Source organism: Colletes gigas, unplaced genomic scaffold, assembly GCF_013123115.1.
Source record: "Colletes gigas isolate AHSC1104 unplaced genomic scaffold, ASM1312311v1 Colletes_gigas_Sc00002, whole genome shotgun sequence".
Classification (NCBI taxonomy): Eukaryota; Metazoa; Arthropoda; class Insecta; order Hymenoptera; family Colletidae; genus Colletes; species Colletes gigas.
Genome location: NW_025106631.1, coordinates 3953887 through 3972386, shown reverse-complemented (window position 1 = coordinate 3972386; position 18500 = coordinate 3953887). Strand labels below are relative to the sequence as shown.

The following is an 18500-nucleotide window of genomic DNA, read 5'->3' as shown; positions in this document are numbered from 1 at the left end:
ACTTTCTCGTATTTTCTTATTTAATAAACGGTGAACCGACTGATTGTGATCAGCGATCGATTGGTCCTCATATAACAGACATGTTTCGGCTGTAAAATTTTACAGGAAAATTTCAAAGACAGTGTATTAAAATTGAATTTACGAGGTATTTCTTTAGTCTTGATCAGACAATGATTCGAAGCATATCGTAAAAATAGTCAAGAAATGTGACCGCAAAGTCTCGACTTAGAAATAAATATGACAATCGATAGATCCAAATGTTACTTCTACGTTAGTCCATTCGATGGAAAACAGACTTAGAACTGTTGTAACAACGATCGGTAGAGCACCTTCCAATCATTTTATATATATAAGTATTAAATGTTCCGGTCAAATACGTTTGTCAAGCACTTTCGAAACGCTTAAATATTGATTCTGACGATTCACCAGTTTTATGATATTCGCTTATCATTTAATGGGAAAAAGTATTGATACATGCAGAGTATATTTAGTTGGAAATATTATACAATATTTGTAAAAATGTGTCGCTCGTACAACACGTTTAATCGTACGTTTCCTCAATATTTTCCGTGTTGTTAATAATAATAAAGATTCATATACAGAATGTATTTCGTAACGTGATGATATCAAATGATTTGCTAAGTATTTGCTGTTCATAAGTTACATAAGTAATGTAGTATTCATAGACAATGGAATAGACAAATTGGGACAATAATGGGAATATAAGCCCTTGAATACCTTGGACATTTTCTAGGTATTGTTCAAAAATACTTACCAAATAAAAATAAACAAAGAGACGCTTCCAGCGAAAGAAGCCTTTCGCTCCTTTGAACTTTGCTGCTTTCTCATTGGTTGCGACGAGGGTAGTGTGTCAAGCATGCGCAGACTGTGCATTAAACCTAACGTAATAAAAAGTGCACACGGTATTTGTGTGTCTCTGTCCCTCCAGTGGAAAATCGGATTCTCGTAGCTTTATTGTCTCTCATTTAGCATGGCTCGTATGTACTAGAGTCGCTGTATAAAACATCAACATACGATCCGCCATCTTGAGCAAAGGGTTCAGGTTAGCCAGTCTATGAAAACATCTATCAACTTTGCTGGTAGTAGTACCAACGTTACAATAAAAAACAATTACAATAAGAGTAATTATACGACAACTTCATCATCAACTTACCATACTGTCAACGAAACGTCGAAAATGTGGAAAAAGCTTACAAACAGTGATCAGATTTTGTCACGTTTATTATAGCGATCGAAATATGCAACCATGTGGTCGTTAAGACACGAAACGATGACTCGCGATGAATGCAGAAAATATTTACGATGTTTAGGTAAGGTTAAGTTTCAAACAATCGCTTTTTTACTTTAGTAACGTTCAGTCTTTTACAGTCTCAAAACAGTTATATGTGTCGAGAATATAACGCAATTTTAAAATAAGTATTATGTATCGTAGTACACGAGATTTACATAATTGAAAAATAGAAAATGGAAACCTGAAGAACTGTGTTTGACGACCATAATTTATGAATATATTAATATTTATTGATATCGAATATGTATCCATTTATTATTAAATGTAATTAGAATATCACAAACCGTTTTCTTATTCTTAGCGATTTTTTACTGTGGATTGTGTTACATGTTGTCTAACATTACGTTAAGAGTCACAAATTTTTTTATGTATCTAGACTTGTAATTTAAAAGTTGACTGAATTTTTCCAGACCTGTAGTAATTGTTAGAAATATGAATAATTAATAAAACATATCCTTGAAATAGAATAGAAATCCTTCGTTAAAATGATGAATATATTGCAATGCTCTTGTACAGGCAATAATATTGTTTTAAATACAAATTATGGTCGATTGTAGGTAATGTCCAACAATTAATATTAGAGAAACAATAAGTTTAGTTTTAACAAACCAAAAGACTAATTGTTAAGTTCCCAAAAAATATTTATGCGGATTTATAATATAAATCAAATGCTCACAGCATTATTAGAATTTTTAAAAATTGTATATTCTCAAAATGTAACTTGTATCATAGGGCATTTAAACCTCCCAAAATATGTTATTGAAGAATAAAAATCAGCAATTTCCTTCTATAATTGTCTTTATTTTACACAATTGATTACTCAAAATGATAGAATACAATATTAATTACAAATAAAATAAATGTAATCTCTGGGTTGCAACGATACCTCACAATACCAATTAAAGATTAAAGTATTGCGTGTATTTATATTCTGTATTATTTATATAGCGAATATGTGTTTTATTTAATATAGAATTAGATGCTTATGGAAGTATGGTATCCGTCTTACGTGCTCAAGGCCCTTTTACTAATGAAAAACAGAAATTATTACAAGAACTTGCTAAAGTTCTGCATATTTCTAATGAAAGACATCGTGCGGAAGTGCGAAGAGCGGTAAACGATGAGAAATTAGCAACAATAGCTGAACAGTAAGCGATTGCATACTAAATATATTATAATATTCAAAGTAAAACTCGGACGTTGTGATTGAATATTAATAATTTGTTACAACATAGATTAAATGGCCCAAACACTGGCACAGATTGGACTATCGAAGGTCGTCGTACTATTCCACTTTTACCAAGATTGAAGGCACGATCTGCTTTTACGACGCTAGCAAATAGCATATCCCTTGCAACTGCAGTGGCAAACAAAAGGAATCTTCCAGTTCCTGAAAAAACAGAGAATGCAAAAGGTTTTAAGGAAAACTATTATCTATTTTGGTAAATGTGTGGTTTTAGTCTATTAAAATAGTGTACAGCCATAGAACTGTAAGTTAAGAAGATTTAACAATACGGCATTCTTTTTGTGTACTATGTACGGGATAAAAATTAATTACTCGTGTGTCTGTTTCAATAGCAATCAGAAGCGAATCTCCTGAGAAGACGAAAGTACAAGAGAAATTACTTAGCAATAATGAACTTCCACCTAATGAAGACAAGTTCAGTGATCAGAGCGTATCGAACGAGGTATCGGTTATATACTTATGGTACATTGTAAGGATATTATTTATTTTTTTTTTTTTAGTCGTTTTATTTTTTGCAATATATTATAGGACACTGAATTGGATAAAAACAAGGAAACGAATAAGCAAAACAATAATTTGGATGTGAACGAAAAACGTGCTATTCCTGAAAAACGTAAACCAACGTCTCCGCTTCCAACAGCACCACCAAACAAGGTAATGTAAATCGATAAGAATCAACGGATCGTTTACTTAAATTTGTTCTAAACTATTAAGAAAATATGTGATACAGGTTTTGGTAGTTTCGTCAAATTCGATAGGAACGCTGAATCATGGCGCCACGCAGAAAGGATCTCCCGAAAATACTATTCAATTATCACGAATGCCAACGAACTCGTTACAACATCAAAATGTTACGATAATACCGCTTAATGTTAATTGCGGGGAATGCACAGGTTGTTATAACTTTAATTTTGATACATTTGTAATACATTTAGTATGATATATTTAAATTAATTATATTAAATTCAGATTCGAAGGAATCAGTGGTGCAAGAAAATGCCAATAATCATTTGGCAGTTCCATCCGGTAATGTTATGAATGCTGTGGTCCCCGTTAGTGCAAGTATTACGAAAACTAAAGGAAAAATAATTGCTGCCCAAAATAAACTTAGCACAAAAGTTGGGCCAGCAATTCTGATGTCCAGTAACGCGTCGTGTGTATCTGGAAGCAACTTGCAACCTGATGCGCAAGATACATCCACGCAAGATAGTTTAAGTACGATACGGTTTCCTTTATGTTTTCTATTAAACGCAATATATTTTATCAATTTTATATATTTCTGCTAGTTGGCTTAATTTCCTGCGTTATTTCAGATTCAAAAATATCGTCGGCCCATAATTTAGAGAAGGCAGCAAATACTGAGAATACAAACTTGACTGTTAGCAACACAAAACGTGTTGTGCCAGTGATACATTCTAATGTAAAATCCCCAATAACTAAAACCATTACTTCAAGTAAATGTTACTGCTACTTGATGACAGATCGATTCAGAATCTGTACCAAGCTCATCCATTTTTTTAATTGTTTTTAGGTAATTCACATCGACTGATGACTGTTTGTCCTGGTACAACTGTATCAAATGGACCAGGACCACCTCAAATTAAGCAAACTACAACGCTGACTTGTAAAAAATTGCCTACGACGTTCAATAATCAAACCACTGCCAAAATGGTACGATAAAAAAAAACCGTGAATGTAAACTATGAAGTAGACCTAGGCGAAATTTATTTCGTAAAATGGCAAATAAATCGTTCGATTGAAAATATATTAAATCATTTTTTATATGAAATACTTAATGAAATGACGATGTTATTTCGAGATAGATTGTTTTCCAAATAACTCTGGAAGTTAATTTTAAAACATTGTATTTCAAAAAATGTAAAACATTTATTCGTTATTTAGAAATAAAATTTGCTCGACTTTGATATCGAGATTGAATTTAGAAATATTTTATTTCTAATATTTCAGGGTGTCACGCTAAATTCTAATAAAAGTGTAAATATATCTCACCATTCTAATACGAAGTTAGCATCTAAAACGAACGTGATCGTTATACAAAAGGGTCAAACCAAAGGTGTAACTCTCTCTCACGCAGGCAAGGTAAGTAAACGAATATTCGATAAATAAATTTTTTTATACTTTGAATATAAAGTACAAGGAATGTTATAAATTTTAGGAAGTGTTGGGGAAAGTAATTATGGGAGGGAAAAATTTACGTGTCACGAGTCAACATAGTGCTTCTATCAATGTCCTACCGCATCATGTTACACTTAACAATGGAGATCAAGCTGTAACTATGTTATCGTCAACAAACTCATCTCATACGGAACCTGTAACGTCCAACGTAAAGGTAGCGACTATTATTCATACATAGATCACTAGATTTTCAAAATAATAACTTTCCATTGGATGTTATTTAATCATTTGTATAATCTGCAAATGGGGAGCAAAACTTGTAAAAACATGTTTGATCGATTTTCATTAAAATCTTTCATTCTTTCATTTCAATATTTCATTGTAGCCATAGAATATTCTCCTACGTAACGAAAATTTTTGCAAAAGCAATTATAATTGTAAAAGTCTACGATTTATGTTTTTCAGTCCGGTAATACCATTATGTTCAATCTTCGGCAGGATGTTTTGGAGAAGAACAAAGCTCTGTCTCATCTTCTTGAATCATCTAATATTCTTACCTCAGAATATAAGACTGTGATACAAAATACACACACTTGTCTTTCGAAAGAACCAAGTAATAGTGATTTACATGTACAAGATAAAGAGATAATTGTAAAAACCGACGCTGTAATTAATTCTGTTAAAGATGAGATGCAAAGGTCAGTTTGAAAATGTGAAAATATATTACGATGTTGTTATACTAAGAAAGTACATGTAACAGGAACAACTAACTCCATTATTACTTTGAAAACATTTTGTAAATTAATAACATTATTTTATGTGCAAAAATATTCCGCGAATTCAAATACATCCAAGGAACTCGAGTTTCTCAAAGAAGAATTAAACAGTGTCTGTAAACTTGTCATTTATGTAGTAAATTTGAAATATTTCTTCCATCGGTAGACCAAAAATAAAGAATTATTTTATTCTTTATTAAAACTCCGTAATTTGGTCAAGAACATTTTATATATTTTTCTTTCGTTATCACTGCTACGTTGAATCGATGTTTTATCTTTTACAAAAAAGGGTGCAGAAATATATGCGAATGCAGAAGTTTTAATTAATCAATTAAAATTTATTCAAATTGTACGAAATTAAAAGGAAATGAATATGTACTTTTAAATTACATAATACGAGTACGTATAATATACTCAACATTAACGAAGTTGTGTTTAATGGTTTTTATTATGTAATTATTTACTTGTTCATTATTAAGAAATATCGTTTATATTTTTATACGATCTAAATAATTTATATGATTTATTGTACCGTTTAAATTGTTTTTTAACTACAATTTCTGTACTTCATGTCATAAATATTTTTTTACAAGTTTTTTCTATACTTTTGTTCAGTGCGTATTATTTATTTTGAGAAGTACTCGACAAAATGGTGATATCGAAATCGATAATTGTAATTGTTTATAAAAACCTTTTGTGGTACATATCATTAAATTCGCTGAATTACTGAATTTAACAGGAGAACTATTCTTTCAGAAAAAAATGGATGGCTTCCTCTTCTATTAAATTAAATTTTATAATTAAGTAACGACTGATAAATTTACAGTCACCCTACGAACGTAACAGTTTTAATTTACTGGCAATTTAACATTTAATAAAATTAACACATCGATACTGACAGTATCGTATTAAACCTTCTTTTAAGTATATTTTTCAATACAGGAGGTGTTTTCTAGCTACACGTTTCAACCCAAAAAATATTTTATTTTACTTTAAACGATATAACTCCGCTATTAATAATATTTTTTGCATTCGTAATATAAAATATTATGCCGATTTCAAGCTTAATATCTTTACATATATTTTAAAAAGTAGAATACCTAAAATCATTTCGATTCAATTTGTAGATACAAAAAAAAAATATATAAGAATTTTAAAAGTTTTGTGTAAATATAGCGAACATAACTTTTCTCAGTCTCAAGGTCATCAGCATTTTTTTATGAACCTATATGTTTGTATTGTAGCTAATTTCAATACTATATTATAATATCAACTCGAACAAAGAAAGTTACATAAAATTGTTAAAAATAATGTCCTCGAATGTTAATAACTGAACGAAGATAAGATTTTTATGGCATATTTGTAACTTTCTATGTTCAAGGTCATATTATGTCATTCGATTGTATTTATCTCGATACTAGTTACATTATATAAATAACAAAAATATAATTTTAATGATGTTAAAAATTGTAAAAAAAAATTATGTAAATTCAGTTTCGTAAATTTTTTTTGTATCTTCAAAATCTATTAAGGTATTCAGATGTTTTGTTTCTCTTGATTCACTCTGTATAACAAAAGAAAACACGTTCAATGACGTATTATAATTTACCATTCCATACCTACACAATATTACAGTTATGAAAACAATGAAGGAAAAAGACAGCGATCTCAAAGATACCTTTAATATTAATAAACTGTATATTTTCTCGGAGAATAATTATTACGAAATTATTGCATCGTTTCTCACATATTTTGAAATATCATTGCTAATTTTATATGTGTTATGAAATATTGTTAACAATGTCACAGTTTTTTGTATATGATACTTTTAGCGCTAAGCGGAGAAATTTGTTTCTGTCTCTGACAATTGCTCATGCTTTGTATCATTAAACTGCTGTAAATATATGTAAGATGTAAATAGGATTTTCTAAAAGCCAGGTAATAATAAGTAACATTTATATGTCTAAGAATTGCAATTGTTTCTTGTAAATTTCTAAATAGTTGTACTTACCCTATTTTAAAGTTTTTAGATTACTCTATTGTACATAAACAGAAAATTTTAAATGACTATAAATGTGTAGCTACACATTTATTATAAACAGAAAAAACCACTTTTTCTTTTTGTATCGAATATAATATTATATTCGATACAAAACTTAGATTTAAGAAAAAAATTACAATAGTCTCCTAAACAATAAACTGCCTATACAAACTGCTCAAAAAACATGTAATTATGTTACTGCCAATTATTATTATAACTGTTTTATGAAATCAAATTTTTATGCCTTTAACATCTTTCTTTTCTTAGTATTCTTTCATCTGTAGATTACTTGTTCCACATTTGCTATTTGCTGATCAGATATTTGTATTCAATTAGCAAATAATAATGGTTTAGTATCTAATAACATCTTATGCACAAATCCTGTTTCAAATTCAGAAATTCCACTTGCTCCTGTTGTTTCATTACTATCTATTAAATTAATGTTTAAACGAGTGTACAGGGATGAGATAAAAGATATTAGAATTACAAAGGGGATTTTTATTATTATCAGATACAGTAATATATTTAAAAAATTATTAATATGGACGTGGAGGTGGCCCACCCCGCATCATACCAGGAGGTGGACCCCTCATTCCTGGTGGTCCCATTGGTGGACCTCCACGCCCCATGGGTGGCATTCCTGGTGGCATACCTGCAATCAAATAAAAGAAATTTCAACTTCTTCCTGGATCTGAGCATTGATTTTGCTTTGGACTGCAAGAGTTAAAGAAAGAATAATATGGTGTTTGTAAATTGAATTACCCATCATCCCAGGTGGTGGACCCATCATCCCTGGTGGAGGGCCTCCAACTGGCATACGTGGAGGGCCACCAGGATGCATCTGCGGAGGTGCAGAGACTTGACCCCTGGCTCCCGGTGTCATTATCTGCTGCGACGGGCCACCAACACCTCGAACAGGTCCTTGCAATCCGGCAGGTACTCCGGCAACATTTGCAGGCATACCACGACCAGTTGCACGACCCATGCCAGGTCCTGGCGCAGCACCGGGAATAGGTACTCTGGGCAGTCCTTCTTCCGGTGGCGGAGGTCCTTCCACGGTCAATGAAACAATATTTTCCCCCCTTAAGAGTACAAAACCTAATACACGTTTGTCTTCTCTCTCCGGTTGCTTTGTATTCTTTGGTTTAATTTTACGAAATTCTTCGCAATCACCAAGTATCAAGTTCATATGCTTATCGAAAGCTTTGAATGTGCCTATGAAGGTCCTGGAATCTTGTAAAATGATTCTGACTCTGTAATTTATGTGTTGCAGCATCTTATTGTTCTTACCGATCGTCTGTAAAAGAAATAAGTAGAATTTCAATTTTTTCAACGTTTATTTAGTTGTGATTTCTTAGGTTATAACAATTAACAATAAGCTCCAAACGGTTTACAAATATCTTTGCGTTATTGCTTATCACTTACCATTTTGATTGTTTTTTTTTCACCGTGTAAAAATCAGAAAATAATTATGATTTGGTTAGGCTTTCGTAAACAATTGCAGTATTAAAAAGCAACTATTTACCGGGTACAACAAATCAAACTGTTCGGTTCGATAACATAACCCCATATAACCTATCTATGTAAATAGATGGCACTGGTTTAGAGCAGTGTTACTAGACGGCAGACCGGCACCATAATCCATAACTCCATAAAGAAACTGCCTGCTCCTCTGCTTAAGTACCAGCCTGCAACATTTGTGCGTCTTGTATTAATTTGTATTAAAATAGTTATCAGCTTCTCGAGAACCTTTAGAATAATGCAGTGTTTCAGGTTTATAATGCTTTACAATTATTTTCCATCTTAATTTTCTATTTGATTGATTAGTGTTCAGAATATTTTTGGCTAGAAGTTTCGATTCGTATGCAGCTATTTTCTGATTATGCAACAGTCTATCATTACTCTGTGACTTTATATCCATATACTTTAAATTATAATCTTCTACGTTCAATCGATTTGAATCCATAATTTTTTGTCTAAATTTTGTAAAATTATAAAACATGTCCTGGACTGGTTGAGCAACAAATGTTTTGTTACTTTGATCGCTGCCCTGTAATTTATCCATATATGTATCTTTCCACGATCTTTTGCATTCTTTCAAACTTGGATGCATGCTGCTCGTAGTATTTCTTAGTTTGGTAATCCTAGTATCGTAATTGGTAGATAATGTACTTTTGTTTTCTTCATGGAATGCAGTCATGTTCGCATCAGAGTGTAAATATTTATTAGGAATTTCCGTAGATTTATTTCTATTTAATCTGTCAGTATAATACGAAAGTGATTGAGTTTTTGAGACACTAGTTAAAGGTTCTTTAGTATCCTTGCTACAGTCATCGATTTTTGTCTCTAAAGTATCTTCTGGTATCGTAAAGAAGATAAAGGGTACACGTTTTACTATAAGTTTCTCAACAATGTAATCACATTCCTTAGGTTCATAATCAACGTTTTCTTTAGACCGTTTTTTATGACTATCTTTGAAGCAGCTGAAAAGTAATTGGTAACATTTCTTTTTAACACCTGAATCAGAATCGGTCTTCGATAGCTTGGAAACTGCAGATTTTTGTGATTCGTTACACATTTTTAATACATTTTTACTGTTATGCAATATAATTTAGTCAGGGTTCGTAATTTAATTTAAACCAGAACGACATAGTTTTAAATTCTTTGTTTTCAACATCGTCATGACGCCATCGTAAACATTAGGAAAAGTAACTATAAATTAAATTTGAACCAAGTTGTGTTCGTGTTATGAAACATTGCCGTAACGGCGCTAGTGGAGCGCGAAAGGTTAAAATGGCAACTCGAACAACATCTTGATTTATTTGTTCTTCTTTCCTCGTTGATAGATGGCGCTTTTGTTGTTATGGCGATCTAGAAATGTTTGATATGGAAGGTCCTACGTGTAGGAAACATTTTCGTAAATTTCTGTAAGAATAATTAACATGGCTGCAGTAAAAGTGGTTCCATCGACTTCACCTTCTGTCGAATTAAGTTCGTATCGTGACCAACATTTCAAGGTTCGTTGTATAATATAATATTAAAATATTTCCCATTGACTTAAAACATGAAGCCCCAATATTATAACCAAAGCAACGTTCTTTCAACCATTCATCAAAATAATACCGTTCAATGCTTATTTTGTCCACGTTAATGCAAAACCATCGTGTTATCAAATGTCATTTGTACTTAGGATAACTTATTTTCATTTTAGGGTTCCAGAGCAGAGCAGGATAGACTTCTAAGAAATTCCACGACTTTGTATGTTGGAAATCTTTCCTTTTACACAACAGAGGAACAAATATACGAGTTGTTCTCAAAATGTGGTGATATCAGGAGAATTATAATGGGTCTAGATAAATATAAGAAAACTCCTTGCGGTTTTTGTTTTGTTGAATATTACCAAAGAGCAGATTCTGAAAACTGTATGCGATACATCAATGGAACACGACTGGATGACAGAATAATCAGGACAGATTGGGACGCTGGCTTTATCGAAGGTAGACAATATGGAAGAGGAAAGACCGGCGGACAAGTATGTAATATTAGATTTTTTAGTACATTTAGTGTATGAGATATATTAGGTTGTCCCGTAAGTAATTTTGTAGAGGTGCAATTTAAGTGCTTGAAGTGTTACATTCAAAGTAATATAAAAAACAACATTAGATACCATTCTTCCACGAGAAGAAGGCACAGTGTGTTTACATCCCCACTCCTGTCGCAGTGACTGTGACAGCCAATCAGCAGACTGCAGCAAGAGTGGGGGATGTAAACACGCTGTGCCTTCTTCTCGTGGAAAGACGATACATTTCGACTCTTAATTGGTGCATTTTTAAAAGTACAGGAAAATCTGTTATCACTGGGCATACGATGTAACAAAATCACCATTAAAATGATTATTAACGAAATTCTATTTTTACAGGTACGAGACGAATATAGATCAGACTTCGATAGTGGAAGAGGTGGTTATGGTAAAATAATACAACAAAAAGTAACGCCTATCTCAGATGGCGCGTTCGGACGTTGAAATTTCGAAACTGTAACTGACTTCCTATGTTCAATTTTGTATGTATAAGGAAATTATAATAACATTTCTAAACGTTAATAAAATATTTGCATTAATAATTGTGACAAATATGAACGTGGTACAAGTTGTATATATTTCGTTTTGGGTATTTACATTAGTTTCGTATATACAAAATAACAACTGTAAACACCGAGTATCGTTGACTTAAATAATCATGTAAAAAGCATCTCACGTTTACAGAATATTTTTTAATTTTTATATAAATAAGATAATGAGAAATTGTAGTCTTTGGAACGATATATTTCTTCTAAATATTAAAATTATTACAGATAGTTATAAATATTACTTTGTAACTTAATCTTCAAAATGTACAACAAAGTTTAGTCGATGGTTTCCTTAGTACGGCACGAATTGCTTCGACAAAAACGTCTTCCAAATTGTCGCGTTTCAAAGCAGAACATTCTATGTACTTGTAAGCCTTAACTTTTTTTCTCATCTTGTTGCAATCTTTCAGTGAAATTGTATCTACATTTTCTGTGTTTCTAAGGTCTCCTTTCGTACCTATTAGAAGAAAAAAAAAAAGAATTCATTATATTGTTACTTTTGAACAATATTTATTAAAAATATAGTTCCTCGAAAGTGTAAAGCCATTAAAAGTAAATTCGAACTATTTTTAAATGAATAATGGAAATACTTACCAATGAGTACTATAGGCGTGTTTGGACAGTGGTACTTAATTTCTGGATACCATTTGTTTACAACATTCTCAAAAGAATTGCGAGAATTCACTGAAAAGCAGATCAAGAAGCAGTCGGTCTGAAAATAAAATTTAATTATAAATTAAGTAGAATATCGATTGGAAACCATTACTTGAAAGAACTTTGTTTACATTTGGATAGGATAATGGCCTGATCCGCTCGTAATCCTCCTGACCGGCTGTATCCCATAAAGTCATATCGTATTCTTGCCCGTCTACGTATATGGTTCCTGCATAGTTATCGAAACTAAGGAAAACAGATTGAGACATTTGAAAAAAAAAAAAAGAAACCTTTTAATTGAATTTCTTTTAATGTTTTAGAAATGCAAGCTCGCGCCTAACCGAAGCACAGAAAGTTGACTGGTCTCAGAGAAATCGCAGTCTGGAACCTAAGAGCGAACACAGTTTACTTTGCCTTGAGAACATTGCATTCAGAGGTAAACGACGTTCCCCGATTAGTACTTACACTGTGGGCACATACTCTGAGGGAAATTCATTTGTCGTGTATGTGATTAGCATACACGTTTTGCCGACAGTGCCATCGCCAATTGTTGTGATTTTTATTGGCCTGTGCAGGGGTTGTCTCTTACTATTTTCTGGAAAATAAAAATTAATTTTATTCCTTTTGCATGGAATATGTATTTTTCAGTATTCATCTATTAACAACTGACAATTATAATATGTTGGTGTATAATTTCGGATTAATTGATCATCCGTTTATTCGACCAAAGATCATGTCCCATAGAGGTCGATTAAGCGGGAGTTTACTGTATATTTAAATTTAAAGAATGTTTGTTCTTATTTACCCTTATTATTGCGCATCATGTATAGGAAGTAAATGTCCTGTGTCTACGAATCCAGTCCAGTTTTAATTATCAGCGATGCTAGTTATCTATTTGTAATCCGGCCAACTCCATTATCCGCTACATTATTCGACTGTACAGGAAGAAAAGAGTGCGATAGTTCCTATCAACAAGGCTCATTGATATGCGTGCATGGGTCTGAGATACACTCATACACGAAACCATTCAAACGTTATTACGATTCAACTTGTAAAATATGTATGTTTAACTGACTACTTTCAATAATATTTCGTTTTAACTGTATTTTATAAACGTCCTTCTATAAATGTTCAATAGGGTTTAACGGTGAATTTAATTTACAAAAAATTGAATTCCGAGTCGAACGTTAGTAATATACATGGGTTTATATTTTATAAAATATTAGACGTAGAGCTTGGAACGTTTTTTTTTTTCCTAAAGTAATTATTTAAAAAGAACAAAGCATTCTTTATAAGGATAGTATGCTAAGTGTTCGAAATAATTTTAATCGTCATTTATATCAATGCGGTTAAAACTGCGACCACAGAAGAATGGTTTCCGTCTGATTCACTGCACTACGACGATGGGCAATTGTTTAATTAAAATGATGGAATTATGTTTCCTAATTTGTGAAACCACTCGACCTCATAAAACTGAGATCATCGCACTTTCCTGTCAATTATGTTTGTACACGCTACTACTTTTTAGAAAAACGTACACTTCTTGAGAATATTGCAATGTTTGTTTGGCTTTTGTTATCTTCTCGCGATTGTTCGGCATTTAGCATCCTTTGCTTGAAAATAAATAATGGAATAAATTTTCCGTTACCACAAATCTTTTTGTATTTTATTACAATCAAGAAATTGCGTTCTGGAGTAGTATATCTACCCCCTTAGGGGGTAAAACCACTGTAAAAACCCGAAATAAAGCTTCTTTTCTTTTTTTTGGTGGAAAAGAGGATAATAATATTCAAGAATGTTATTAACCATGTCGTTAAGTGTTAAAAAAAAAAAGTAGTGCAAAATGACGACGCTGGAGCCATTCTCCCGAGGCGTGTTTTTTATATTTTTTTTTTTTAACACTTAATGATCTGGTTAATAACATTAAATATTATTATACATACAGGGTGTTCGGCAACCCTGGGAAAAATTTTAATGGAGGATTCTAGAGGCCAAAATAAGACGAAAATCAAGAATACCAATTTGTTGATGGAGGCTTCGTTAAAAAGTTATTAACGTTTACAGTTTCGCCAGTTCTGAATTTTTTTCTCGAAAATGCGCAAGATTTCGGGGGTATGTCTATTCACCAAAAATGATTGTAATTCACCCCCGTAACTAAAAATAATTTTTCCAGAACGATTTGAAATTTTTTTTTCCATCGATAAATTTCACACATTCTCGAATTTTTTTCTGGAAAATGGGTAAGATTTCGGAGGTATATGTAATGACCAAAAATGATTATAATTGACCCCCGTAGCCGAGAATAATTTTTTTAGAACGATTTGAAACACTTTATTTTTCCGAAAAATTTCAGCACCTTCTCGATTTTTTTTCTAGAAAGCGGGTAGAAATTCGAGGGTATGTGTAATGACCAAAAATGATTATAATTGACCCCCGCAGCAGAGAATAATTTTTTTAGAACGATATCAAAAATTTTTTTTTCACCGAAAAATTTGAGTACATTCTCGAATTTTGTTCTAGAAAGTGGGTACGATTTCGGGGATATGTGTAATGACCAAAAATGATTGTAATTGACCCCCGTAGCCGAGAATAATTTTTTTAGAGCGATATCAAAAATTTTTTTTTCACCGAAAAATTTCAACACCTTCTCGAATTTTTTTCTAGAAAGTGGATAGGATTTCGAGGGTATGTCTATTCACCAAAAATGCTTTTAATTGACCCCTGCAGCCGAGAATAATTTTTTTAGAACGATTTGAAACACTCTATTTTTCCGAAAAATTTCAGGACTTTCTCGAATTTTTTTCTAGAAAGTGGGTACGATTTCGGGGATATGTGTAATGACCAAAAATGATTGTAATTGACCCCCGTAGCCGAGAATAATTTTTTTAGAACGATATCAAAAATTTTTTTTTCCCCGAAAAATTTCAGCACCTTCTCGAATTTTTTTCTAGAAAGTGGATAGGATTTCGAGGGTATGTCTATTCACCAAAAATGCTTTTAATTGACCCCTGCAGCCGAGAATAATTTTTTTAGAACGATTTGAAACACTCTATTTTTCCGAAAAATTTCAGGACTTTCTCGAATTTTTTTCTAGAAAGTGGATAAGATTTCGGGGATATTTGTAATGACCAAAAATGTTTATAATTGACCCCCGCAACCGAGAATAATTTTTTTAGAGCGATTTGAAACATTTTTTTTCCATCGAAAAATTTCACATCTTCTCGAATTTTTTTCTAGAAAGTGGGTACGATTTCGGGGATATGTGTAATGACCAAAAATGATTGTAATTGACCCCCGTAGCCGAGAATAATTTTTTTAGAACGATATCAAAAATTTTTTTTTCACCGAAAAATTTCAGCACCTTCTCGAATTTTTTTCTAGAAAGTGGATAGGATTTCAAGGGTATGTCTATTCACCAAAAATGCTTTTAATTGACCCCTGCAGCCGAGAATAATTTTTTTAGAGCGATTTGAAACACTCTATTTTTCCGAAAAATTTCAGTACTTTCTTGAATTTTTTTCTAGAAAGTGGGTAGCAATTCGGGGGTATGTGTAATGACCAAAAATGATTATAATTGACCCCCGTAGCCGAAAATAATTTTTCCAGAACGATTTGAAATTTTTGAATTTAATTGTTAATAACTTTTTAACGAAGCCTCAGTCAAGGAATTGATATTCTCGATTTTCGTCTTATTTTGGCTTTTAGAACCTCCCATTAAAATTTTTCCCAGGGGTGGTCGAACACCCTGTGTATAAAAAAAAAAAAACTCTTTATTTCAGTTTTTTACAGTGGTCTTACCCCTGAATTGTCATTTTTCCACGCGGAGGAGCAAAATGTCCGATGGTCTGTGGACGCTGGCGAAAGTACAAAAAGATCGACGATACGTAAAATATAAAATTACGAGATGAAAAGATAGATAGTCGCGTAGGTTGATCGAGGGTGTGTCTTTAACACACGACGCATCAAATAATTCTAACCACGCCCTTCCTTCCGCATTCCACACCTGGTCCTATCATTTTTTAATTATACATTTTCTCGAGAATACGTTGCGCTACATTAATTCTAGATTCGTTGTATTTAACAAACCGAAGACGATCACATATAACGAAACGAGATTAAATTTGATGAAAAATCAAAATTTAAGAAATTTTAAATCAGAAAATAAAGGTTTTTCATTGCCAACAAATCATTTTAATTCTTTCAGTGCACAGCATGGCCTTCGTAGAATTACGCGTGGAAAATACGTTACAGTAATTCGATATCGATAAAAGATAAATCTGTAACGATCGTTCGATCGCTGATCGTAAAATATAAATTTATTTTCAACGGTGGCTTTTATTAAAGTAAATTTAATCGTTCAGTTCGTACCGAGGTATAAAAATTTTATTTTAAGCAGGTATAGCTTTTCGAAAGTAGCGGTTACATGTGTCTACGTGTTGGAAATATGAAAAAGGCTTCTAAAGTAAAAGTGTTACGAACATTTTAAAAGCAAACGAAAGTAACACTGTTCATTTTGTACGCCGCCGAACACTTTCCTCTTTCGATATTATTAAATCTTACCGAGACCGCCTTCTCTAATTTGTTTCTCTGTTTGAAGATAGGCGTTGTCGTTTGACAGATTTTAATAAATGTATTTGCAATCGTTATCCGTAAATCTATTGTTAAGGTTCAAGCTTCGAAGATTTGTACAACGCTACTTTTACGTAAATAGGTTACAGACACGCAAGTAAAGTAGCGATGACATAATCTGAGTATGCTCGTGAACCTGTGTGCTCGTATTGGCCTTCAGAAACGCGTAATTAAAAAAGTACGAGGTACAGTCGATCGCGCGAATCGCAATTTAACCACGCCAGTTGCGTAAACAATGAACAATAACGTGGGCGATGAATGAAAAATAAATGACGTCGTAAAATAGAATATTAACATATATCTTATAATAATAATTTTCATTTTCAACGTACGCATCCTTATGCTTCGTTTGTTTGAACAACCGTTTCAAGGTTTCCTTGCGGTAGTCGTGTAATCGATTATGCTAATTAGACAAACAAACTTATCTCCGATGATTTTTCCATATTTTCAACGCGTGAACGCATGTAGGCGCCAACACATTTAAAAATATCTAGAAATAGCGTCGAAACAACCAAAGAATGTTTCAAAATTATAAGGACACCGTTAATTTATTTTGTACGAAATTGGCACGAGGAGATACGTGCTTTTCGAGACAATAGCGAGTGTATTATAAATGATACGCTGATAAGAGATGATAAGATAATCAAAAACCCGAGAAGGTGTGAGCAACACGATAAATATTTATATAATGTTTTTTTCTTATAACTGGAAAGAAATATTTAAGTTCTGTATTAAAATAATATATCCCAACATATAGTTTCTTTTTTAATACAGTTAATAACATACCGATTTATATGTTAATTTGATTTAAAACAGTGAAATAATTTTTTTACAAATGTTACTCTCGATTCAAAATATACAGGCGAATAGTGGGAATAACACTATTAATAATATCCAGTTTATATATTATAGTGATCCTCGTTGCTCCAGCACTGGATTAAAGAATTGTTTCCTTTTTAAATATTATTCAACTCCGTTACAAAACGATGATCACACCTTTTACACAATATTTCACAGGTATATACTGTCACGACCAAAGAAACAGACGTGTAGTAGAATAGTTATAAAAGACAAGTTATCTGTGACTCACTGTGAATTATAAAGCATTCGCTGGGAAAAATATAATCGTAGTCATCGAAGCACATGTTTCGCCTATTAGATCGATGCGTGAAAAGTGTTCCGTTCCGTGCACGATTTTAGACACACTGGCTAATTGAAATTCTATCAGATCCCGGCGAGCGGTTAACGGGAAAGCTACGTAGATGCACTTCTCGCGACAGCTACTCGACGACTACGAAACACCGCCGACGCGTTTTAAACGTTCATCGGAACGTCAATTACACTAGACGCGTACCCTAACGAAGATACACACGCTCGTGCACGAAAATATTTGAACGCTCGCGTATAGAACATTCAAACAAGAATCGACGATATCGCGTGATTATTAAATAGGAATCGTTATGTCGTATCTAATCTACGAGAAAATCTAAAATGCAGAAAGTTAAAAGTACCGTGAAACCTCGAACTACAGGGTGTCTCACCCGATTTTGACATCTTGATTTTCTCGCTATTGTTACT

The 18500-nt window shown here is 32.5% G+C and overlaps 5 protein-coding genes across 5 annotated transcripts; 2 read left to right on the top strand and 3 right to left on the bottom strand.

The window, feature by feature from the left end:
* Positions 1-1142: 1142 nt before the first annotated feature.
* On the top strand, positions 1143-5753 carry LOC122400310 (BRCA2-interacting transcriptional repressor EMSY). Its single transcript, XM_043401706.1, has 12 exons — positions 1143-1331; positions 2286-2460; positions 2548-2726; positions 2891-3000; positions 3087-3212; positions 3289-3451; positions 3528-3773; positions 3872-4012; positions 4090-4229; positions 4527-4658; positions 4735-4908; positions 5160-5753. The coding sequence occupies exons 1-12, from the start codon at positions 1268-1270 to the stop codon at positions 5400-5402; spliced, it is 1893 nt and encodes a 630-aa protein (XP_043257641.1). The 5' UTR covers positions 1143-1267; the 3' UTR covers positions 5403-5753.
* A 2235-nt stretch (positions 5754-7988) lies between these two features.
* Positions 7989-9071, bottom strand: LOC122401086 (small nuclear ribonucleoprotein-associated protein B). The gene is made up of 3 exons (XM_043403025.1): positions 8937-9071; positions 8274-8808; positions 7989-8163 (listed from the first exon to the last, which is right to left on the bottom strand). The coding sequence occupies exons 1-3, from the start codon at positions 8937-8939 to the stop codon at positions 8048-8050; spliced, it is 654 nt and encodes a 217-aa protein (XP_043258960.1). The 5' UTR covers positions 8940-9071; the 3' UTR covers positions 7989-8047.
* Positions 9072-9222: 151 nt separating this feature from the next.
* On the bottom strand, positions 9223-10089 carry LOC122400507. Its single transcript, XM_043402031.1, has one exon. The coding sequence runs from the start codon at positions 10087-10089 to the stop codon at positions 9223-9225; it is 867 nt and encodes a 288-aa protein (XP_043257966.1).
* A 294-nt stretch (positions 10090-10383) lies between these two features.
* Positions 10384-12746, top strand: LOC122404141 (nuclear cap-binding protein subunit 2). The gene is made up of 4 exons (XM_043408063.1): positions 10384-10528; positions 10723-11043; positions 11431-11573; positions 12614-12746. The coding sequence occupies exons 1-3, from the start codon at positions 10454-10456 to the stop codon at positions 11533-11535; spliced, it is 501 nt and encodes a 166-aa protein (XP_043263998.1). The 5' UTR covers positions 10384-10453; the 3' UTR covers positions 11536-11573; positions 12614-12746.
* Positions 11601-18240, bottom strand: LOC122404132 (ras-like GTP-binding protein RhoL). Its single transcript, XM_043408049.1, has 6 exons — positions 18013-18240; positions 13099-13228; positions 12759-12888; positions 12425-12539; positions 12234-12351; positions 11601-12096 (listed from the first exon to the last, which is right to left on the bottom strand). Exons 2-6 carry the CDS (start codon positions 13115-13117, stop codon positions 11897-11899), a joined length of 582 nt encoding a protein of 193 aa, XP_043263984.1. The 5' UTR covers positions 13118-13228; positions 18013-18240; the 3' UTR covers positions 11601-11896.
* Positions 18241-18500: the final 260 nt, after the last annotated feature.